Source organism: Callospermophilus lateralis, chromosome 14 (genome assembly GCF_048772815.1).
Source record: "Callospermophilus lateralis isolate mCalLat2 chromosome 14, mCalLat2.hap1, whole genome shotgun sequence".
NCBI classification, from domain to species: domain Eukaryota; kingdom Metazoa; phylum Chordata; class Mammalia; order Rodentia; family Sciuridae; genus Callospermophilus; species Callospermophilus lateralis.
The window spans coordinates 58,127,723-58,152,218 of NC_135318.1; the positions used below are offsets into that span (position 1 = coordinate 58,127,723).

At 56.3% G+C, this 24,496-nt stretch overlaps 1 protein-coding gene across 21 annotated transcripts in view; it reads left to right on the plus strand.

Moving 5' to 3' along the window:
- Dysf (dysferlin) overlaps nt 1–24,496 on the plus strand; it is a 205,292-nt gene that overhangs the window by 102,694 nt on the left and 78,102 nt on the right. For all 21 annotated transcript variants that reach the window (XM_076834051.2, XM_076834056.2, XM_076834058.2 and 18 more), the window contains 5 exons: nt 193–335; nt 2,033–2,206; nt 15,672–15,765; nt 16,296–16,373; nt 23,359–23,540. In XM_076834051.2, the coding sequence (XP_076690166.2) occupies nt 193–335; nt 2,033–2,206; nt 15,672–15,765; nt 16,296–16,373; nt 23,359–23,540 (671 nt within the window). The remainder of the gene's footprint in view (nt 1–192; nt 336–2,032; nt 2,207–15,671; nt 15,766–16,295; nt 16,374–23,358; nt 23,541–24,496) is intronic.

A 24,496-nucleotide genomic window follows, 5' to 3' on the forward strand; every position in this document is an offset into this window, starting at 1 on the left:
GAGTGCCACAGCCCCTTGGCCTGGGCCACTGGCTTTCACTGGGTTATTTCATGTAATACATCCCCACTTCAAGTGACAAATTAGGGCCAAGAGTCACGGCTGCTTGAGTCTGTGAGCATGCCCCAGTTGAAGAGATGGCCTCAGGAGAGATGGGGAATTATCGTGCAATGGGTGACTGGTGTCCTCCTCCAGGCTGGGAGTACAGCATCACTATCCCCCCGGACCGAAAGCCGAGGCACTGGGTCCCTGCAGAGAAGATGTACTACACGCACCGACGGCGGCGCTGGGTCCGCCTGCGCAGGAGGGACCTCAGCCAGATGGAAGCACTGAACAGGGTGAGCTGGCGGGGGTGGGGGTGGGGTGGGGACTGGGAGAGGCACTCCTGGTTGCAGGAGGTTGGGGTACAGGTGCAGACACCTGTGCGCACACAGATACACGCAGGTGTGCGTGTGACATGCGTCGGCACTTGGGACTCATTGGAGCTGCTCACAGATCACACCCAACACACACAGTGATCACATCCAGCACATGTACAGATGACTCCTAGTACCTAGGTATGCAGGTCCCACAGACACAGCATATCCACGTGGCCAGCCTACCCCAGGGGTTCACACACAGGGTTCCCCTGCAGCCCCAGCAGGTGCAGAGCGACCCCAGGAGTAGGCCCAGCTTCCCAGAAGCAGAATCCATGACATGGCTTTGGCTCTAGGCCCTAAAGACTGTGTTCTCAGGAGGGAGAGGGGAAAGGATGTGCCTTAGGGAGGGGCCCACATTGGACCACAGAATCCTCCTCACCTGGCAGGCAAGGGGGCTGGACTGGCATCTTCCTAGCTGTCTGTCATTGGCTGAAGGCTGCTGGGGCATGCTGGGATACAGACCTCCCCAGCATGGTGGCTGTAAGCAGGCTCTAAGCAGGCAGCTGCAGGGAACTTGGAACCACCTGACTTGATTGCAGGGAGCGAGCATGGGGCCTGGTGAAGGGATAAGGATGGGCTCCGTCAGCATGTACCCAAGGACGGGACCCCATCCCACAGGACACAGACAGGGCCAGAGTGCACACGTATGAGCACACATGACACATGCCCTTGCTCCAGAGTCACACAGATGCCCAAGTTCTGCATGGTCTCAGTGCCTGCCTCCCCTGGACCCTCCTGGTCTCCCTCCTTCCTTCCTTCCCAAGTGCACTTTTGAATTTTGGCCCAAGAACCCAGGCTTCCACCAGTGTAGCCTTTGGCATGACCCAGGTTCCTTCCTCTCTTTTGAGCTGAGAATCTAAAGAGGAATGTCTCTGGGTCTGGGGAGAAGAAGCGTTTGGGTAATTAGCTGTTGCTGCTGCTGTGAGCCAGGCCCACAGTGCTCTCCCTGACGGGCTGGTTGTCAGAGGTGGGGCCTGGCCAGGCCCCTTAGCCTTGCCTCCTTCCTGGAGGGGAGGCAGCTGACCTCCAGGACTGGCCTTTGTCACTGCTTGTGGCTCTAGATAGCCTCAGGCTACTTTCTCCCAGGAGCTGGGGCGAGAGGCTTCCAGATTTCCTCTGGGGCGGGGAGAGGGGCCTCTTGGAATAAGTGCAGGGGGTCTCCACAGCTCGCCTGGATCCCACCTCCTGGGGAAGCAGGATCTTTGTTTTGCCTCTGAACTGCAGGCCCACTTCTATTTTTATAAGCTGGGAATATGAAGAAGAAAAAGGAAATGACAAGAAACCCCTGGATTCATGCAACCCTCCCCTAATTCAAATCAGCGAGCATCCCCAGAGCCAGGGTTTCCACCACTGCTGCATCACCTTCCCCTCCTGTGGGCCCTCCCTGCAGCCATGGAGCCTCCTCTCCCCTCCCGATGTTCTCACCTAGAGGTCTTGTTGCTGCAGAAGCTTCTCAAAGCCCCCCTCCTCCAGGCAGCCCTCCCAGGTTTTCCTACCTGGTCTGCACTGCTGTGGGAGTCGGTGGGGAGCTATGGACAGCAGGAAGGCAATGCTGGGTCCTGGACGCCCCACAGGCCTGGCAACTGGCCTCTGAGCCACCCTGTTCTCCCGTGCAGCACAGGCAGGCGGAGGCGGAGGGCGAGGGCTGGGAGTATGCCTCTCTCTTTGGCTGGAAGTTCCACCTTGAGTATCGCAAGACGGATGCTTTTCGCCGCCGTCGATGGCGCCGCCGCATGGAGCCACTGGAGAAGACGGGGCCTGCGGCTGTGTTTGCCCTCGAGGGGGCTCTGGTAGGTGGGGCTGCACCTGTGTGGGGTCTGACTTGCTTTCCCAGGGCTTTCCAGGGGCTGATGGGGGAGGGGCATGGGAGCCCCCAGGTTAGTTTTTTGTTTTTTTGGATGTTTCATTGGCCAGTCACCCTGTCTGGGTGTTGTCCTAAAATAAAATAGCATCTTTCTGCTTCTTTGAGTGGTAAGTAGTCGAGAGGGAGGGGCCTTCGCTTCTCATCACTGACCGCCAGGACTGGAGGCAAGGGACCCTGATCTTCTTAAAGAGGCTGGTTGGCATGGAGGTGGGAGGCCCAAGACACTGTAGTAGCTAGAGATGTCGGATGACCCTGGGATGCCCTTGGTTGTCCTGAGACAGGGATTATGCTCACAGGCTTCTCAGGTACATGGGGAGAGATGAACTTTAGCACCTGAGCCTGTGAAGTGCAGTTCTGCAACCAGTGGCACTGGAATCAGTTCAAGATTACCCATAGTCTGGGTGATGGACTCCCCCAAAGAGATGAGCAGACGCATCCTGGAGAGTCTGACTGGAGACCCTCAGGCCAGTGATATATAGCTTGTGCCCTGCAGATTCCCAGGGGTGGAAGTGAGTGGCCTGACTGCGGTGTCCCCTCTGAAATCAAGCTGTGAGCATGTGACCCCCATGGGGGCTCTGGCTGGGACCCCAGAGAGCAGGTCTCACAGCTGCACTGGCTGATGGGACATGAAGCCATCCATGGGAAGCCAGCCACACGTGCCTGAGTATGTCTAATGGACACCAAGGACATAGCCATCTCCAGTCTCCAGGGCTGAGAGGCTGCAGGGGGTGGGCCCAGGATCTGATGGGAGTCGAAGCCAGCAGTGGCCATGAGGGAGTGAACAGAGTCTGCCACTCTCAGGCCTTGAATGGCGAGCCAGGCCCAGCCATGGGAAGAGGAGCGGAAACCCTCCACTGGTCAGATAATGTCTGAGAAGCCATGGGCTCCAGAGGAAGCCTGCTCTCTAGTTCCTGGGCCAAGTCTTGGGGAGGTTGAGGGGAGACAGCAGAGCCTGGGCTCTCTGGCTGCTGAACTGGTCCTCAGGCCAGCTCAGGAGCAAGGTAGGAGGGAGCAGGGCTGCTGTTTGGTGACCCCTTTTGTCCTAAGTCAGAAAGACCTGGCCCAGGACTGGGCAGGGCCTGGGATAGTCACGTGACTCCAACTGAGCATGGTGGGGAAAGACCTCCAGGAAGGCCTGGGTCTCGGTCAGGCGGGGTCTGGTTCGGCCAGGCAGACACCGTGAGTAACCAGGACTTGCTTCCATCAAAGGGAGACTCAACTCATTTGGGCTAAAGAGACAAGGGGGCTTATGGACTCTCTTAGCCCGGAAGCACCCAGAAGGTAGGCAAGGCGTCAGGGTGGCAGGAGATCCAGGGTCGCACGGTGACCCCAGGACTCACTCCTGCCTTGGCCTCATCTCATACTGGCTGTCTCCCTGGTGGCAAAGATGATGCTGGTGACCAAAGGCTGACCTCCTCCTGACAGCCCACGAAGCCCCACTCCATCAGCTAGTACAGCCCACCTCCCCGCTGGGGACCCCAGAGGGCTGCTTTCTCAAAAGTGCTAATAAAGGTCTCCAAGCGACTGGCTCCACCTGGTCATGTACCTGAGCCAGGCCCTGCACCTGAGGGAATGGAGGGTTCTGATTGGCCATCCGGGTCCGTGGCCCTGCTCTGTGATTGACAGTACCACCGCCAGGAGAGAGGAGCTTCTGAAAACAGAACTGGGCAAAGAGCTCCGATGGCAGCAGCTGAGTGCTGTGGGGGAGCCACTGTGGGGGGGTGTGACCTGGCCGAGGCTGTAATATGCGGGAGAAGCCAGAGGCCGCCAAGTCCTCTGAGTCCTGGGAGAACGGGGGGCTGCGGTAGAGAACAGAGGGAGCCAGTGGTTTGGGAGGATGCATCCCACATACCTGGAGTGGGAAGACCACAGAGCTTTGGAAAGTCCTAGGTGTGTCCAGCATTTGGACAGAGACACAGGCCCACTTGACGATAACTGTCTGGACCATACTCCCAGTGAGCTGAGCCCCTATCAGCCCCAAGACACTTCCTCCCTCCCCCCACGAACATACTCCTCTCTCCCAGTCACCTTTACACACTTCCTGCCAGAACAAGGGCTAGTCTGGGCTCTTTCCTTGAGCCCCACTGTCCTTGCCCTGGACATACTGACGCCCCAGCGAGTGACTGGGTCTAAAGCCCATCTCACATCTTGGGACAGATGGTCCCAAGATTTTCTGGTGCCAGGACCCTGCTGCCTTACCTGAGTGCTGGTCCTTGCTCACAGTCCCAATTGTGTGTGTGTGGGGGTGGGTATTGGAGTTTGAACTCAGGGGCACTTGACCACTGAGCCACATCCCCAGCCCTATTTTGTATTTTATTTAGAGACAGGGTCTCACTGAGTTGCTCAGAGTCTCACTTTTGCTGAGACTGGCTCTGAACTTGAGATCCTCCTGCCTCAGCCTCCCGAGCTGCTGGGATTACAGGTGTGCGCCACTGTGCCCAGCTCCAGTGTCCCTTGATGTGCTGGTGAAAGCTTGGTGAGAAGGGCAGCGCTTCTGAGTATGCAGGTGTACTTTGAATTCTGCTTCCTCTGCCTCCCAGGCTGTGAACAGGTCACTCATGCGTTTAGGGAGTCTGTTACCTCACTCATGAGAGGAACTGCACCCTAGGGTCATGGTCAGGGTTAACAGGGATGCATGTAGAGAAGTTCTCCTCCGACTTGAACAAAGGAGCCAGTTGGGGATCTTGTTAAAATGCAGACTCTGATTCAGTGTCCAGGCAGGTCCCCAGAGTCTCACTTCACAGAGAGAGGCAGGGCCTGTTCACACCTGGTTGAAGGTATGTGGCCAGCATCTTGGATAGGGAGGCAGGACAAGATGACCCTATTCCTTGATGGGACAGAAATGATATTCTAATGCTCCTCTGGCCTGGCCCGTGGGGAGGGCCTGTGTGATTAGGACAAGAAATGATCACAGTGAGCTCTAGGGAGGAGCTGTGGGGAGGATGCGTGCTTCCGGGGTGACTGACTGTCTGATGACTGATGAGGGGCGGCTTCTTGGCGGAGGAGACTGGAGGCAGACTTTGAAGGAGCCAGGGAAGGACAGTGGGAGGGGGGCCGGTAGCCATTCTGGTACCTTGATGTCTGGGCCCAAGGACAGGCCTGGTGATGCCCACGGCCTTCCACTACCCCTCCCCTGGCCTGTGTGTCCACCGGAGGGCTGGGCCTGGCTGGCTAGCCCCCTTCTGGAAGACGTCTGCTTGGAAGGGAGGCCCTGTCTGCTCATTAGCACGGGCAGCCTTTCCCTGAAACCTTCGGCAGGGGCCAAGCCTGGCTCCCTCCGCGGAGCGGGAGGCCCTGGCTCCGTCTGCTAATCGTCTGCTGTCTCCATCCCGAGCATTATTTTATTTTCGTATTATTCTTTTTCCAGCTAATACTGGCATTCCCAAAGACACCGGGTTTCATAATCTTCCTGGCGTTCCCAGGAGTTGGGAAGCGGAGCACAAAGCCTCTATTATAGCGCGTTCCATCCAGCCTCCCTCTCCTTGCCCCACACCCCTCGCTGCCGCCGCAGCCACCACCGCGGCTCCCACCCAGTCACCCCCTCCTGACGCCACCGGCCTCTCTGGGAACCCTGGTGACGGCTGCTGGGATGAGCTCACGGAATCTGTCCTGTCGCCCTTGCCCTGGGCCTGCCCTCCGTGCGCAAGGATTTTTCCAAGCCCTGCGTCTGCTCAGCCCTGAGGGTTTCCTCAGGAGGCAGGAGGGGAGGAGGTGGACCGGCAACGTGTGTGCTCGGAGCCTTGGAGCTTTTCAGAGCCAGGAGGAACTTTCGTGTTCTGAGGATGTCCTCAAACAGACTCCTGAGCTGCAGGAGTCTTTTGAAATCGGATGCAAAGTTATGCACGTGTGTGTGCGCACAAGTGCGCAATCTGCATGTGTATGGTTTGCATGTACCGGTATGTAATGGCTAAATTGTGGTGTAAGGTCCTGGGTTTTATCCACCTCATTAGGGGATCCAGGACCCCAAAGGGGATAGAATCACTAAAATCTATTTAATCACGTGCCAAAACCTAAAGTGAGACAATCTGTATTATCTCATTTTATCCTCATGGTGACCCTAGAAGGCTGGAATCTATTTTTAGCCCCATTTTACAGTCAAGGAGACTGAGGCTCTAGTTGGGTTACAGTAGCCACTAGTCACATGTGGCTATTTAAACGGACATCTAAAGTAATATAAAGAGAATTCAGTTCCCAGTGAGACCAGCCACATCTTGAGCACACAGTGGCCGCAGGAGCTGGCACAGGATGGTACATCATTGCAGAAAGTTCTACTGGACAGTGCCACTCTAGAACAGCTCTAAGATCCAAATGTCAGCACAGAAGAAACTGAGTCCTGAGAAGTGGGAGTATGGGTCAGTATTAGAAGCAAGGTCAGACAGCCGGCTCTTCTGTCTCCTCTCCCCAGATGTCTCCTGACCATTGGCCAAATGGGTAGTTTCACCCCCTTTTTATAAGTCACTTTTATAAGAGCAAATGTTCGTCCTCACCCATTGAGGGCCCTTCAGGGTGGGACATGGCAGCTGAGCAGCTGGCTGCAGCCCTTGGCCGGATCCCCACCCCACCTTATAGCCTTGGCTTCCCTGGGGCATTTGGGCAGCTAGAGAAGCATCTCCCCTCCACCCAGGGTAGCACCCACCTCCAAAGCCTGCAGTTGTTGGTAGAGGCCTGAGTTCTGCCCTGAAGTAGAGAGGACCCAGAAAGACAGGTGTCCCAAGCCTGGGCCACAGGCATGGAAGGGCAGTTGGGAGTTGAAAGTTCTGGGGAGGGGATCATGGAGAAGCAGGTTCCAGAATAGAGTGATTTGAGATCAGAGCTGGCTGACAAGGAGGCCAGCTGTGGGTGGGCGGTGGGGTGTGTGGGGTGTCTGCCTGCCACCTGGATGGAGCCTTGCGGTGTGCTGGGCCAGTCCTCAGGCACTGTTCCCAGAGCTGGCACTCTGAGCCGGGGTAGTGCCCTGGAGGTGTCAGGGTTTGCTTGGTTGGTTAACCCAGGCCTGAGCAGGGGCTGGGGCTGGGCTGTTGGAAGGCAACTCTGTGCAGCCCAGGTTTCTTGTTCCTGTCCCCTACCCGGCATTGTGCTGGAACGGGGGTGCTTGATGGCTCTCCTCTCCTCCCTGTCTGCCTGGCTCTCTTCCAGAGAAAGAAATGTGGGCAAGTGCTCTAAATGCGTGGACTCCGGGTCTATCTTGCCCAGATTGGGATGCTAAACTCTGAAGGACCCAATTACCAGACAGAATGGCAGCCACATTTTGTTGGGCAGAGGTGTCAGGTGCCCCCCTATATACACAAGGGTCTGGCTCCATGATTTCTAGGGGACTGTATAATTTATTGTCCGGTGTGGAACACTATTAATGATCATGCTGGCTAAACAGGCATGAGTGGGACCGTTCCAGGCAAAGTGGGACATACAGTTGTCCTAATTACCGAGGCACGCTGGCCCGGGATAAAACCTGCCAGAGAGCTCTTTGCACCCTGCACATGTGGAGATGTGGAAACCCTGGAGGGACACACACACACACATGCCCTCGCCAGCCCACACGTGGCACTGTGGATTCTCCAGGTTTCCTCATTCCACTCCCACGTCCCCAGGGGCCAGCCAGTAGTTTTGCAAGGAGTTTAGCATCTGCTTCCAAGCGCTGGCTCCAGCTATAAATGAAATGGGGTTGCACCCTCGCCTGCTATTCTACTTAAGGTTGCAATCAGCCCTGATTAGGAAGGGAGTTCTGCTCGTTCCTCTGTTCCATTCCCTCTTTTAAAAGCTTCTCCTTGGTTGGCTGCAGCTGCTGGCCTGTGTGGGGTTTCCCTCCAAGCTCCAGGGCAGTGAAGCGGGTTCCCTGAAGTCCTGACTTGGTACTCAGTCCTCTGCAGCTCCAGAGCTTGGCTTAGATGCTCTGAGCTCTGATGGGGGAAGCAGGTGTTGTTAGGAAAAGCCTTGAGCAGGTTGGGCATGGAGACCTTTGATTCTGCCCACTAAATTTGCTGTGTAATCTCAGGATAGACATTGGTCTCTCTGGTCCTCAGTTTTCTCACTGATTATCGATGGGGGATGATAATGACACAACACCAATAATAACCTCCCCCTTATAGAGCAGGGGTTGGTGAAGCATAGCCTACAGGCCAAATCTGGTCTTCTGCCTGTTTTTGTAAATAAGGGTTCATCAGCAGACAGACGGTGGTCATTCACTTGCATATGGTTTGTGGTGGCTTTTTGCTACAATGGGAGCTGAACAGAGACTATAGGGTTCATGGTAAAAGTATTTACTACCTGGCTCTTTATGCTCAGCGATGGTTGACCCCTGTCCTAGGGCACATGCCATGCATAGTCATCTCCTGCTCATGCATAGTTATCATGTTATCTCATTTAACCAGTCTTAGGAGGTGGGTTCTATTAGCAATCCCCTTTTACCAATAAGGCTCAGAGAAGACAAGTCGTCATTATTCTAGCTGCGTTTCCTCACACAGGGATTGTGAAAGGTCTCAACAGATAATGGCTGGGTTGTGCAGGGTTTATCGTATCTCTGCTACCTTGTCCTATTATTTGGCTGTCCCAGCAAAGCAGATAGAGAAGAGAGAGTGAAGAAGGTGAGAATCTGGAACGTCACCCGAGTACTGTGCTGGTCAACAAGCTCTCTAGAACAAACAAGGCCCTGATTGGTAGCATTTGCTGATTTCCATGGTGAACACACCCCTACCATGGCTGGTTTCAAGCTAAGCAATGTGGCACCATTGAACAAGGAGACGGTCGAAGAAGGTTGGGAGCAGGGATACAGGAGTACCTCATCACAAGGGTGCTGACTGCAGGAGGAGAGATAATCGCAAAAGGTAGTGATTAGGAGAGGTTTGAATATTTACTACCTTTGCTTTTTAATATGATCTCTTGAGTTGTCAATTTGTCTGATTTAATTTTTTTGTGTGTGCCAGGGATTGAACCCAGGGCTGCTTAACCACTGAACCACATCCTCAGCCCTTTTTTTTAAAAAAAATATTTTATTTAGAGGCAAGTTCTCACTGTATTGCTTAGGGTTCCCTCGCTAAGTTGCTGAGGCTGGCCTTGAAATTGCGATCCTCCTACCTCAGCCTCCTGAGACGCTGGGATAGCAGGTGTGTACCCCCGTAACTGGCTACATGATTTGATTTTTATTGATGACGGTGTCTAACAGCTGACTTACAAACTTCCTGAAAACTTAATCTGCTCTCGCGAGCCCTGTGAGCTGGCCCTAGCACCCTCTGCTCCCTGGTCCTGTCTGCAGAAGTCGAGCTGGGGATGGCCCCCAGCAGTGGTGCCCTTTCCAACAGCTGTGACCCCGCTGGGACAGGGAAGGAAGGCGTCTCTGGTCTCCCCAGTGGCACTGACATGCCTCTAGGTCCTGTTGATTCCAGCCAGGCCACCGGGGTGTGGCTGTGTGGCATTGTCACCTGCCCGCCCAGCCTGTGTCTTTTTGCAGCATCCGCCTCTGCTCTCACCCCTTCTGTGTCCCTCCTTCCTGACCCCCCAGACCCTGTCTAGAGCAAGGCCATTTGCTGCAGGGCCATGCAGGATGCAGGACTCTCAGGCCTGCTGCTGGGCTCCATCTTGGTCTTGATGTGACTTCAGTGGGTGAGGATTCCCCTTCCACAGACTGCATTTTCCTCAGGACCTGCTCACCTCCTCCTGGCTGAGGTGCTTGGAGGTGAGGCCTGGACAGACTCAGGTGGCCGTTGGCTTGGGGCTCCTGGGGAGCCTGGGAACATCTCTGAGGGGTGAGTCCCTCCTACCTCAGGCTCCTCCAGGGAGCCGTGGCCTCCTGCCGGGCAGCAGTGGGTTGGAGGCCACCCAGGCCCCGGGGCGAGCAGCAGGATCCCTTACACAGCTAGCCCTGGGACAGAGTGCGTGGCCACAGACCGCGTGGCTGCCAGCCCCAGCCTGGGAGTCGCCAGCATGAGCTATGGAGGCAGGAATGTGATTGTGGGAAACCCAATGCCCTGGCCCTGGCCCTGGGGCCGGCCAGGGTGTGTGCAGGGCTGTGGGAGGTGGGGGGCAGAGCGCAGCCTTCCCGCGGCCTGGGCCTAGCAAGCGCTCACTGCTCCTGCTGCCTGCCCCACGCTGCGGGTGCCGCTCCCCCTGCACAGCGCCCCACCTGCCCTCCCCCATCACTGACCTGGGTGAGGCCACACCCAGGCAGTGTCAGATCCTGGCCTCCTGAGCTGGGAGGTTGCTGACTGGCACGTGGTTCAGGCAAAGGGGATGGTGGTGGTTTGTTTCATGTAATCAGTCTTTACTGAATCCCAACTCAGTGCCAGATGTTGGGCTGAGTGTGGGTATCAAAGAACTGTGCCTACCTTGCCTATGTGCGTGGGGGATGGATGCAGGAAGGAGGCTGGCTCGTCAAGGAAGTGTCCATGCCTCACTGATGACTAAGCTGAAGAGAGAGCTCCAGTTAGCTAGCTGAGAGGGCATGTCAGATGGAGAGGACAGCCTGTGCCAAGGCCCTGTGGCAAAAGGATGGTGGGCTCAAGGCATTAAAGAAGACCAGAGGAGAGGGCATCATTTAAATTAACACAACACTAGAGAGATGACAGGGTTAAACTGATGTCACTAGTACCCCTTACTGAGTGCCAGGCATCTTGCCCAAGGCTGCAGGTACAACATTTGATTTAATTCTTACTGTTGGTTCTCAGCTGGGGGCAATCTCTCTACCCCCGGGGTCATTTGACAATGCCTGGAGACATTCCTGGTAGCCACAACTTAATGGAGAGGCTCCAGGCGTCCAGAAGGCAGAGGCCAGCTGTGCTGCTGCCCACGCCGGGGTGCACAGGGTGGGCCCAGGACAGCAGGACTCAAGACAATCTCCTGCATTTCCCACCTACGAGGTGGGCAGTTGTCACGGTGATGATGGGGGGTCTCAGGACTCCCAATTTCCCCTGGCTCGTGTCCTCTCTATGCCCACTGATCCACACTTGGAGGCCTGGGGAGTTCCTGTCCCCCTCCCCTCCGGGGACCTCATGCAGCCTGGGCGTTTCCGACGTCTGTGCCCCAGGGTCTGTGAAATGAATTTGTCACCTGGATTTTCTCCTCCATGCCCATGACGTGCTGCTACAGGTGACACATTTATTCCATATCTGCTGGCCGCTCTTTAGCCCTGGGGCTGCCGCTGTCGGGTTGCTTTGCCTCCGTGTGCTCTGGGGTCACAGAGGCGGTTGTCATCTTCCCTGGAAGGCTGTGGGGACTCTTTGAGTAGTCCCTGGATTCGCACACCGCGTGGCAGTACTCTGTACATCACACCGCCACTTCACCCTCTTCCTTTCTTTTTCATTCCTGGGGATGGGACCCAGGGCTTCGCATGCAGGGCAAGTGCTGCACCACCGAGCCACCCTCCGGGTCCCTGCCTGCACTCTCTTCTCACCTGGGGGGGCGCCTCTCTGGGGCTCCTGCCCTTGAGTCAGGCTCAACCCCTACAGAAGTTCCAGGGTGTGAAGAGGGAGGTGCGTGGGTGGGTGGGGAGCTGGCCCTGGACTTCACTCCCTTATTCTGTAAACATTTCACCAGGGCCTCTGTGTGCCAGGCCCTGCAGTGGGCACTGGGTAGGGCTCACCTGCCGGTGATGGAGGCAGTCAGCAGAAAGGTGAACGTGCCAGGCATCTGTGCTGTAAGGAAAAGTAAGGCCACAGAAGAGGGTCAGTGGCCGTTGGGGAGCTAGGTCCCTTTGGGGAGGGTTGGTGGCCAGAGAATGTGAAGATGTTGGGCTGCTGTGTGGCTGGAGTTCTGACCAGAGTGTGAACCAGGGCAGCCGGGGACTGGGGCTCTGCTGGGAGGCACTGAGTCTCGTGACTGTCCCTCTGCCTGGCTCTGAGTGTGTGTCTGCCCTGCTCCCCAGAATTGTGTCTTCCTCGCAATCTCCATCCGACTCCTTGAACCACAAGGAGAGGGGAGGAGGAAGGGACGTATGTGAGTGGCACTGGTGTCCCGAGACCACGGGGGATGGCTGGGCCCCTCCCTTGGTGGCAGGACAGGTGGAGAAGGCCAGGTGGAGGGCCCCCTGGGAGTTATTCTTCGGGCAGGGGCTGCTGTGGGTCAGGCCTGAGGGAGGCCTGTCCCTGGCCCCTGCCCTGGTGGAAGTCCCAGGGAGGGGAACACCTCTTCTGATGGCAGGCGGGAGGCCCTGCCCTTGGACAGGGACCCAGAAAGTGTTTCCAGAGCCCCAGACAGAGCCTGTGTGTGGGGGCGGGGTTGATGGGCAGCAGGAGGGGAGGCCGTCTGAAGGAGGTGTGAGGCGAGTGGAGATGGGTGTTGGCAGCCACCGCAAGCAGGGAGGTCCCTGTGGGTGCCCTTGAGGCAGAGGTGAATTATGGGGCCTGTGTAGCTGGGCGACACCCCCCACCACCACTCTGGGCTCACCCAGCACCCTACCTGCCGGCGGGGCACTTGTGTGTGGCCAGGCTGGGGAAGAGGGACAAGGGTCTGTAGCCCTTTCTCCCCAACTGAACCCAGTCCCTCTCCCCCGCCACACCCCAGGCCCCATAGCCAGCAGCTGGAGGGGCCAGCTGCCAGCGCCGGATGCCTCGTTGAACCCCAGTGCTGGCTGGTGTCCCCACCTGCTTGCCTTGGTGTCCTGTGTCTCCTGCCTGGATGGCCTGCTGGGAGCCTTCAAGTCTGTCCCCTCCTTGGCCTCAGAGCCCACAGGCACTGTAGCCAGGAGGGGAGCTCAGTGGCCAGTAGCTGCTTGACTTGTTGCCAGCGCAGCAGTGCGGTCAGGCCAGGAGCCTCTCCTGGTGGAAACCCTGGGGGCCACAGCTGCCCAGGAGGGAGGACCTCAGGACGACGAGGCCTTTGGACTTCTCCTGCCTGCAGTATGACACCCCTCCCTGTTACCCTGCTGGGGTGTGTGTGTGTGTGTGTGTGTGTGTGTGAGAGAGAGAGAGAGAGAGAGAGAGAGAGAGAGAGAGGGGACCCAAGCTCTGGGGAGGCGCCTCCTCGTGCAGGTTTGATCCCCCAGGGCTGGGGTCCCCTACGGAATCGTTCACTTTTCCAGCTTCCTGGAATAATTGTGAGAATACAAACATGAGGTGTCAGAACAACACCCCAGCACAACCGTTTCCCAAGGTCACCACCAGCTAACGTTTCTGGAACATTGGCTCTGGTGCCAGGCAGTATGCCAAGAGCTTCCTGTTCTCTGTCTTCTCTCTTCTTTAGCTGTCCATCACGGTACCTCTGAGATAGGTGCTGAGGACCTCTTTCCAATTTACGAACGATTCATTCAGAGACATTAAGCAACTTGCCCACAGCCGTACAGCCAGTTAATCATAGGGTCAGAATGGGGCCAAGTGATCTGGTTTTAGAGCCACATTGAAATCGTGGTGAAAGGAAGCCAGGGCAGGGTCACTGTTCCTCCCTGTCACACAGGAGGGTGTCTTGAGAAGTGAGCCAGAGCAATCACTTGCAGGATTTCCTTAGGTGGGGAGGACTGATGGCAGCCTGGACAGGGAACAGCGAGCAGTGGGAGCAAGGGTGATCCTGGGAAGCTTGAAGGGGCCGGGTTTCAGGGAAACGGAGCTTGGGGTGGGAGGGGATGGGACAGGTCACTGGGGCCTGACTGGGAGGAAGTGTCATTTGACCCTTGAGGTATAAGAGGCACTGAAGGTTCCCTCTACGGAGCTGAGTGACGGAGGGTGATGAAGCTGGTCCTAGCTTGTGGGTGGGTAGGTTGGAAGTGGGGGGACGGGCATCCAGGGGCTTCTGGGATGAGGGGCTTGGGCTAGGCTTGAAGGTGGCTGTGGTTTGGAGAGGAGAGGACAGAAGTGAAGGACTATCTTATATTTGGAGGTACAGGGGTTGGGGGACCCTGCAGCTCCAGGAGCTGGGGTGCTTCCTGGGAAATGGCTCCAGCCAGGGTGAAGGTCAGGGCTACGCTGCTGAGAACTGACCCATCTGGGTGGACCTGGGTGGGACCAGAAGGCAACCCCAGGAAGGCGCCAGGGCTTTCTTAGAGGGGTTATGCACATTTGTGGGATGGGAAGAGCCACTGGGCAAGGAAATGGAGCAGAGGCCACCTTATCACTCCACCCTGCCACTTCTGAAATGGAGCAGGTGACGATCTGAGGAGATGGCGGAAGGAAGGATTGGAGAAATAGCGGTGGCAGAGGGAACAGGCAGCAGGGGGCCTCCGGGAAACGGTGCCTGCTCTCTCAGCCCCTCTGTGGTGTGCGGCTGGGCTATTGGCCCTTGGAGGAAGGTGGGCTTGAGGGAGGGTACCAGAGAGGTGGGCATCTGGCTCAGGGGGAGTGGTCTGGTCTTGGTGTTCCCAAAAGTGACTCAAGGCTCCATGGTTAGATCCCAGTGCTAATCAGGACAAGGTGACAGGCCTGCCCAAATGGGTTTATACACAGTAAACTGATGGACAGATTTCTGAGCCAGCTGTGGCCCCAGTCTGCCTCCTGCTTCTGTTCCTGTCCTTGGCCCCAGACTCTCCCTAGTACAGTGGGAACTTTGAGAGACAGTGAGTATCTAGCACAGCCTTGTCCCAGAGCTTGTGATCTGGCTTGGGACCTATATGCCCCTGGCACCAGCACTGTCTATAAATACGCAGCGGGTGGACAGTGGGAGCCCAGAGATGCCAACCCGGGACCTCCAGACCTCGGCTCCACTAGACGCACCCCAGTAGCCAGCTCTCCGCTGAATTCTTCCCTGGAGAGTCCGTTAGAGTCTTTTCCTGTCAACCTGTAATCTGGAACAGCTCAGAATTCCCCCCTGGCTTATCTGGTCTTCTCTGGAGGGTCGGAAGAGTTTCCCACCGTCTTTTGGTGCTTTGACATTGGTGTCTAGTGATGCCCAGGAGAGGATGAACTTCTGAGTGTCGTTGGAGGCCAACTGCTTTTAGAAGCTGAAGACTGTCTGACCCTAGTAGTGAAGGGGTGGGTGCAGACATAGGGGAGTTCAGGGCACTGTGGGTGCTCAGGAGAAGTGACTAAATTAACACGACACTAGAGAGATGACAGGGTCAAACTGATGTCACTAGTTAAACTGATGTTTCTGAGTGCCAGACTTCTTGCCCAAGGCTGCAGGTACAACATTTGATTTAATTCTTACTGTTGGTTCTCAGCTGGGGACAATCCCTCTACCCCCGGGGTCATTTGGCAATGTCTGGAGACTTAGTGGAGAGGCTCCATGCGTCCAGAAGGTGGAGGCCAGGTGTGCTGCTGCACACCCTGGGGTGCACAGGGAGGGCCGGCAGGTGCACAGGACAGCAGGACTCAAGGCAAACCTGCATTACCCACCTACGAGGTGGGCAGTTGTCACGATGATGATGGTGGGGTCTCAGGATTCTCAATTTCCCTTGGCTCGTGTCCTCCCTACGTTTCCCCACTAGCTCTGGGCTCTGGGGTCAGAATCTGCCATGACCAGTTTTGTGCCCCCAGGGTGGTGTAGTGGATGATAGGAGCGAGGATTCCGTGTCCGTCTCTACCTTGAGCTTCGGTGTGAACAGACCCACCATCTCCTGCATCTTTGACTGTAAGTGATGCTTGGTGGGACCTACAGAGGTGATGTGGGTGTGCACCCTACACTTCCGTTTGCATGGGATTACGTGGTCAGGTGTGTGCATCCGGGCTCTGGAGAACCGAGTCTGTGCTCTCTGATCAGTGTCTTTAGGCATGTGTGCACATGTGTGTGTCTGTGTATGTGCACGTGTGTGTCTGTGTGTGTGCACACGTGTGCATCCACTCAAGTGTGAGAGTGCATTCACACTGTGCCTTGTGAGTGCCTGCTACCTATTTGGCCTCTGCTCCTCCCTGTCCTTCTCTGTCCCTCCTGACTCCTGCACCTCTAGTCTGGCCCCAGGACGCAGCACTCAGTTCTGCCTTGGAGCTGTGATCCGTCCTCCTGGCTTGCGAGGCTCACTCCCGAGAAGTGGCCTATGTCCCTTCTGTCATTCAGCCCCTCTGTCTGCTGTCCTTTGAGGGCAGATTCCCCTCCCCTCGAGCCCCAGCAGTTAGACCCCGTCAACCCCTCACTCTGGTGTCTCTGTTTCTTCTTTGGTGAAGATGGGAATCGCTACCACCTACGCTGCTACATGTACCAGGCCCGGGACCTGCCAGCGATGGACAAGGACTCTTTTTCTGGTAGGTGGAGAGAGGGAGGAGCACCGGGGACTGTGGGCTGAGAGCTGAGATGGAGGAGTCAGTCCTGCAGGCAACAGGAGATGTGGCCCGAGGCATCCCTTGTGGGGGGTGGCGGCTGCGTTTGCTGGATGCCGTTGCTCGGTCCCGTGGCCTCCTGGTTGTCAGATGCAGCAGCCCTTCCTCCGGGATCTGCTTGACTCCTCTGCAGGGTTTGGCATGGCTGACCATCCCCTCCTTCCTGAAAGCCCCCCAGGCATGGCTTCCAGGCCACACGCTCTCCAGGGTCTCCAGCGGCATCCTTCTTCTCCGCTTGCTTCTTGGCGTGGGCTGCAGTTGCTCTAGTGGCCCATCCCGTCCAGACCCAATCCTTGAGGGGCCGCCGCTCTCAGGTCCAGGCTCCTCTGCATTTCCTGCCTTGGTCCTGGGGTTCATCACTCAGGCCAGAAACCCTTAGTCACACGGTTCTGTGGCTGCTGACACCCACATCTCTCAGATCTGTTCCCTTGTCTTCAGCATCACACTGTCACATTACGCTGGCCTTGCCCCTTCTTATTCAGGCCACTTGGAGGCCTCGTGGCTTGCCTGCCCTCAGCATACCTGGGCACATCGCTTGTCTGCTTTCAAAAACCCTGACAGATGGACCCCCACTCGCCAGCCTGCCCCTGTGGCCCTCACCCGTTTCACCTGGGGCTCGTTCCCCTCTGTTCACTAGCTCCAGTCCCATCTGCCTTCGTCTATTTGCCAGCCTCTTCCATGTGCCTGACTTTTGCATTTAGCATCCTCTCTGCCTAGAGTGCATTTCCTTCCTAATCTAAACCAGGTGAACTCCTAGTTGTCCTTCAAGACCCGCCCAGATACCCTTCTCCAGGCTGAGCCGGTTTCTCCTTCCACAGGACTTGGCTTCCTCTCTGGTGCCTCTCTCAGAGCCCTTACCTGCTGCACAGATGAGTTGGGGTCTCCCTGTTGCAACTTTCCCACTTTGACCATGACCCCCTTGCCCCGCCCCCAGGAAAGGACTTTGTCTTCCCCTGAACCTGTAGCATTGGGCACCTAAGAATGACTACTTTCTGAGCACTCCCTATGCCCAGGGAGTACTCACAGATGCAACCTTGTGAGGGCTGTGCCGGGGGCAGGTCAATATCTGCAGCGATTTCTAACTCTGGGATACACACCCGGGCTCTGGAACTTACCTTGAGAAATAAGAAGGGGTCTAGTTCACCGCCTTGCTTTCTCTCTCTCCTGGGGAGGTTGCGAAGGGGGAGGGTGCAGGCAGCGGGTTTGTGCAGGGTGAGTGGGCAGGTGGGGGCTCAGGTGGAGGGCCCCTTGTCCCCTGTGCGCCTGGTTGGCCGAGGACCCTACAAGTCAGGAACTCCTCCAAGGGACCAGCGTGGGAAGCCAGTGCTCAGTCCGGGGACTGCAGGGCAGGGTCAGCCTGGCATTGGCCTGTGGAGACGTCACACTTTCCATCCTGGCCCCACCCCCTCCCCCAGATAAACATCCCTTGAGCTTTGCGGGCACTGCCCAGGGCTTCCTCAGAGGCCACTGGCTTCTGAATGAAAGGCCCAATTGAGCAGCTGATGGAAGGGAAAACAGCAGCCAACGCGGGGAACCTATAAAACCCAGAGTGTTTATTTTCACTCCCAAACCCTAAACCAAAGCAATCTCTCCCCTGGAACTGACCCTGGGGCGGCTGGCGGCCCGAGGCTGTGCGCGGCCACCGGCTGGCATTTCTCTGAGGAAACTCATGTGTGAATCCGGAATGTCTGGGGCCAGGGGAGGGTCTAACTCTGTCTGTCGCTGGTAGCACCTTCCAGCTGCCTGCTGCTGTCTGGGGCAGAGGGCCCTCCCCGGGGCATGCTCCCCAGCCTGACCTGGGCCTTTCCTGTGCTCCTGTGTCCCCATGGACTCTCCTTGTCCCTCTGAGGTGGACTCTGGAGCTGTCCAGAGGCAGGGGCTGTATCTGTGCTTCCTCCCTGGCTGAGGAGTTGAGGGATATGCAGGAGTTGCCCAGAAAACACTTCCGGAACAATATCGAACTCGGCAGAAGGAGGTTTTTTTTAAAAAATAATTTATTTTTTTTTATTTTTAAAACTTGTTCTAGTTAGTTATATATGACAGTAGAATGCACTTGGACACATTGTACACGATTGTGGTGCAGAGTCACACCGTGTAATCATATGTGTATCATGTGTGTAATCGTGTGTACATAGGGTGATAATGGCCATCTCATTCCACCCTCTAGAAGGGGCTTTTTGTGGTGATGTGACTGTCCAGGCAGCCTGGGGATTCCCCTTCAGGTGGGGCTTGAACATGTAGCCAGCCTGGGTCCTCTGCACCCACGGAAAGTGCCTGTGGTGTGTGTGTGTCCTGTACAGCAGTTAGACCTGCACATTGTAAGATGCTCTTAATTCCAGTGGCTTCTTTTGGATATGGGGGTGGGCCCGTTGGTGCCTGGCCAGCGTCTCTGGTATGTGTGGCTTTGCTTTGAGCTGAAAGCTGTGACTAGAGAAGACAGTGACATCTGTGTGGCACCCAGCTCTGCCTCGCCTGCCCTGGAATTCTGGAGAGGGTAGCCTGGTCTCCCTGAACACATGTAAGCCGGGTGGCTCTTCTTGGTAGACTGAAATTTCTCAAAGGGTTCCCTGTGGGAAGCTCTCTGCTCCACCAAGTTGCTCCCCAGATGACTCTGCTTTGTCCCATCCCCCAGAGGAGAACTTGGTTGGGTGGCAGAGCTGCCACCCAGATGCAGCACTGGCATGATGCTATCACATTCCAGGAGATGGCCCTTAGCTGGAGGAGCCCAGAAATATTTCTCTGAGGGTCTCATGGGGCTCGACGTGGCTTCCCAAGTCACATTGTTCATTGACCCATGGCTGGGGTGGGTGTCAGGGCAGAAGCTCCCGTGGCCCTCTTTGCTGGCCCCATGGCTCCTGGGAGGAGAAGGCTGTGCAGTTGTTGGGTGGTCCTGAGAGATGTTCCTGCCAGGCTGGGCCATGGTGACATCTGATGAATGGCTGCTACACCGTGGCCTGGGGACCAAAGCTTCAGTTTTCCATACAGATGTGGACTCTGTCCTGAGGGGTGTGGGGGAATTCTTGCTTTGGGGCTTCCTGCATCTGGATTCTGCTCACGTCCTCCGGCCCCCTCTCCCTTTAGGCAGGGCTTTTTGTTCGGGTTGGCTCCATCGGAGGCATTCCGCCCCGGAAGCATAAGGAGGTGTTTCCCCCAGATGCATCCGAGGCTTGTGAAATGCTCCACTGAAGAAAGGTTCCTGAGCAGGAACGAGACTGGGAGGGAGCTCTCAGGTTTGCAGGGCGCGGTGGCCTAGGAGGTGCTGCGGCTGCAGGGAAGGAGGCTGTCCAACCCGTGTTAGGACCCTTGGGCTCCCAGAGGAGGGCAACATCCAGTCTACAGGATTCAGGCCACCTTGGTCCTCCCCTCTGCCCCCGCCCTGGGTGCTCCCTACTCCCTTTCACCTCCACCAACAACTTCCTGTTTCCCAAGTGCCCGTGCTCTTTGGTGTCTCTGCCTGCTGGGTGCCTTGACACCCTTGGCTGACCTTTATCCTGGTCTGTGTTGATTCCTTCCTGATTCTTGAGGCTCAGGTAGGAGACCACCTCCAGGAAGCCTGACTCGATGTCACCAGGCTACTCAGGGGACCCCTACGCCTTGCACCTGTGTGCTCACTATTAAGTCACACACAACCTGTGCTCTAACTCTTGTTTCATTGCTGTTTTATGAGGCTAAGAGCCATAATTGGTCTCCTTCATCTTCCCATTCCTAGGTCAGTGATAACCTACCAACAATTATATATAAAATGAATGATATAAATAACACCAGAGCAAACATCTTTGTACAGATAGCGTTTGGCTAATTTGGGTCATTCCCAGTAATATGGGAAAGGGGGCCTGAATGGCTTTATGTTTTATGGGCATACTTCCCAATTACTTTTCTGAAGGTTGCTGAATTGCTTCCAGCGATAAAGAATACCTCATACTTCATCAACTATTTGCCAACACTGAGTGTTACAATTTTGAATCATTTTTCTTGACTTTTTGCTGTAGGGTAGTTTTAATTTGATTGCTGTGATCCACTCCATGGTCTCCTTCCAACGAGTGTGACATGTAGGAGCAGTGGACTTGGAATTGCAGGTCTTCCTGGGGGCAAATCTCCCTCTTTGGACCAAGAGTGTGACCCTACCCATCCTGTTCTCCACATTGGTGGTCTGGGCTGGTTGGTGGAAAGGTCCTACAGGGGAGTTTAGGATGTTGAATGCAGAAGGTCCTCTTTTGGAGCAGCAGGGCTCAGTCCGAACCGTCAGATGCAGGGCACTGGATCCAGCCAAAGAATTGTCTGCCTGGAGTTTGACATGGTGGCTCATGCCTGTAATCCCAGAGGCTTGGGAGGCTGAGACAGAAGGATTGCAAGTGTGAGGCCAGCCTCAGCAACTTAGTGAGGCCCTAAGCAACTTAGAGAGACCCTGTCTCAAAATAAAATATTAAAAAAGGGCTGGGAATGTGGTTCAATGGGTTTAATCCCTGGTATCCACCCCCCCCCCCCCAAAATAATCAACAAACCTGCCTGGGACTTGGTACAATCCCTGGCTCTATTGTGATGGGGATGCTGGTGGAATCCTGTGTGTGTGTGTGTGTGTGTGTGTGTGTGTGTGTGTGGCTGGAGTCTCTCCAGGGCAGCTGTGGTCCTCAGAGAGAACCCTTCCAAACATGCCCCCTGGCCCGGGGTGCACAGCCCTGGGGAGAGCCCGAGGCTGGGATGAAAGCGAGAGCCCAGTCCTCCACCTTCCCTCCTCTTGGCTTCTCTGCAAGGGGATGTGTCTGTGAGTCCATCTGACCACCTTGCTGGAGCAACAGTGCCCCCCTCCTTGTTTCGCTTTTTGGGGGAGGGGCTGGGCCCTCTGGGGGAGAGGCCAGGCCCCAGCACACAGTGGCCCAGTGTCTGAGGCCGGGGGCCTCCAGGCCTGCTCTTTACAATGTCTTTGTTGTGTTTTTTCTCCCGTGGGCGGCTGGGGGCCCGTGTGTGGGTCTGGGTGAGTTTTGTTTGAAAGCACCCACCCCCCCCCAGTGCTGAGCTCATTGCCTGGGCTGCGGGGCTGCTGGAGGGAGCCGGCCTGCTAGGGGGGCCGGCGTGGGGGGTGCTGCCAACACCAATACGGCGTGCACGGCCGCCACAATGTGCAATTGTGATCTTTGTGTAAACGCGGTCGGTCTGGGGCCCGCACGCTTATAAAAATAAAGCGTTGGGAAGCACGGGGGGTGGGAACAAAAGGGGCTTTTTCGCCGGCCCTCTAATATGGTTTTATTTATGGGAACGCGCCCTCCTTCCCTTACTGGAACTGGGAGAGGTTCTCTGCCGAGCTTGGAGCTGATGGTATCACAGCCAGACGGTTTCATTAAATGCACAGACGCCGCCACTGCCGACGGGCCCTGCCAGGGGCAGGAGGGAGAGGACTCAGCCAGCCTTGCCAGGGCCAGTGCGTGGAAGGGGGAGCCCCGTGCCAGGGAGGCTCCCATCAGCAAGAGGTGGCATTTGCCCCCGCCTCTCCCCGTGCCGTTCCTTCTATCCCCAGAACCTTCTGGTCCTCTGCTACTCCACAGCAGGGCTCAACACCAATTTCCTGTAGGATACTCCCCATGACTGACCCTGCTGTGCTTCTGTGCAGGAGGTGACAGGCTGGCCCCAGGCTAGTGGTCACCCTCCTGTGGCCAAACCCAGCATTGTTCAGCCAGTGGGTGCCCATGGCTTCTGCCTGGTAACTTAGATGCCCCTCCCCCTTACCATGGGTTCTTTGAGCAACACCCACCACCTTAGGCCCTGCTCTCTGGGTCCCTTTATAGGAGTCCTGCTGCTCCTCACCCACCTTCCCACCTCTTCTACCGGCAGAGTCCCTCTCTCTGCTGTGTCCTATGTGGTGGCCTTGGCTTACCCCTTGGTCTCCTTGTGGTCCAGGAGCCCGTCATCTTATGTCTTCTTGGTGGGGTTCACTGTCTCCTCATCCCAGCCCCAGGGTGGGATGCACCCTTCTGAGCCCAGTGAGGCAGAGACCATTGCTTTTAAGGACATTGAGGATCTCTTGGGGTCCCACAGGGTGTCAGTGCTGGGGCAGGCCTGTGGGCTCAGAGCGACAGGGCACTGCAAGGGGCTAAGGACAGAGGGCTTCCATGAGGGCACTGGGCTAAGTCCTCACAGACATTCAGTATCAGCTGCCAGCCTCCTGTGTCCCCAGAGATTTCTGTCCAAGTGCCCTCAGTATTTGGCATTTAGAGTCTTACAAAATGGTAACAAATTAGCCCTCAGCCCCAAGTTCCCATTCCGTTAGGACAAATTAGAAGAGCCCCTTCTTCTAGGCCTCGTGCTCCTCTCTTGAGTAACGCGTAGTCCCAAAGGACCCTTGGTGTTTTCCCAAGTGTGGCCTTAAGGCAGCATCAACATCACCTTGGAACTTGCTGGAAAGGCCTGCAGTGTCAGAGTGTGGGGTGGGACTCAGCAATCTCTGTGCACCTTCCAGGAGATTCTGTTGCTTGCTTGCATTGGAGAACCACTGTTCTAGAATCTGCTCCAGTGACACAAACTTGCCTTTGGGACTGGGCAGAGAGAATGGCTGGTGGCTAGGTCCCAGACTGGTGCGTCCAGGGCTGGCAGGCTGCAAAGGAGTTTGGGGATAGTAAGGAGCTCACACGACCCACTGCACAGCAGCTCTTAGGTCCACGCCCACTAAGCCAGGACCATCTCTGCCTGGGTCATTGCAGTAGCCTCATAACTGGTCTCCTGAATCACCTCCCGCCTCCTCCAGTCTGATCTCCCCGACCAGGAAAGGCCCCTGAGGAAAATGGGTTCCAGCGTGGTTACATTGCTCTGGAGTGGTGGCCCCAGCCCTGCTTCAGCTTTGAGGCCTGGGCGCCTTCTGAGAGGAGACTCTCACGGTCCCTGCCATGTCCTGTCTCTCTTCCCAACTTGGCCCATACAGATCCCTATGCGATCGTCTCCTTCCTGCACCAGAGTCAGAAGACAGTGGTCGTAAAGAACACCCTGAACCCCACCTGGGACCAGACCCTTATCTTCTACGAGATTGAGATCTTCGGTGAGCCGGCCAGCATTGCTGAGCAGCCGGCCAGCATCGTGGTGGAGCTCTATGACCATGACACCTACGTGAGTGTGCCCAGCTCGCTCCCTCGCCCCCTACTGCCCACCTGCTGCAGGGCCCCGGGGAGAGCTGTGCTGTGGGCTCTGGGTTTCCACCCAGGGTGGGGCTGTGGCCTCTCCCCTGACCCCTCAGGCTGTGGAGTAATTAAAACTATTTAAGAGGTATTAAAAATGGGTTGCTAGCTCATGTGCTGTGCCCCGTGGCAGATATTACTAATCAAATGTGGCACAGTGAGGGGACAGATCTGGAAAGGGCACTTGGCTGTGGTCAGGAGCCTGGGTTTTCTCTGTCTCTACCTTATTTATGTGATTCCAAGAATAGCCTCTTTCCCCATCAAAAGCTGCTGATTCTTCAGACATTTATCAGACACTCGCTTTACTGAGACGAGTGGTCCCTTATTTGAGGCTGAGACTCACCCAGAGAGTGGAGAATCCTCTATGTATGTGAGTGAGCATGTCCCGGACGGCCATATAGCTCTGTGGCACAGGCAGGGGCCTCTGCACGGAGCTGTCCAACAGGACTTCCTGTGATGACGGAAGTGCTCTCTAGCTGTGCTGTCCAGAGTGGGAGCCACTAGCTGCATGTGGCTAGGGAGCACTTGAAATGTGGCTAGTACAAACCCAGAAACTTGAGTTTTAAATTTCATTGTGTTTTAAAGAATTAAAATGTGAATTTAAATAGCTGCAGGTGGCTAATGCTCCAGTATTGGAAAGGCAGCTCTGGAAGGTTCCAAGGAGGGAGGGATGGAGCCAGGCTGGAACATCAGGGAAGGCTGTGGGGAGGACAAAGGCCCCGAAGGAAATGGGGTCCGGGGTTGGTGGGGGAGGCTGAGGGGCACTGCAGCATAGTGTGGGGGTGAGTGGGGGGCTGCGAGGGGAGGGGTGGGCAGGCTGGCAGGGGGAAGGGAGTGCGAGTTAGGAAACAGTGTGTGGGGGGGTGGTGATGGGGTCAGAGCCACATT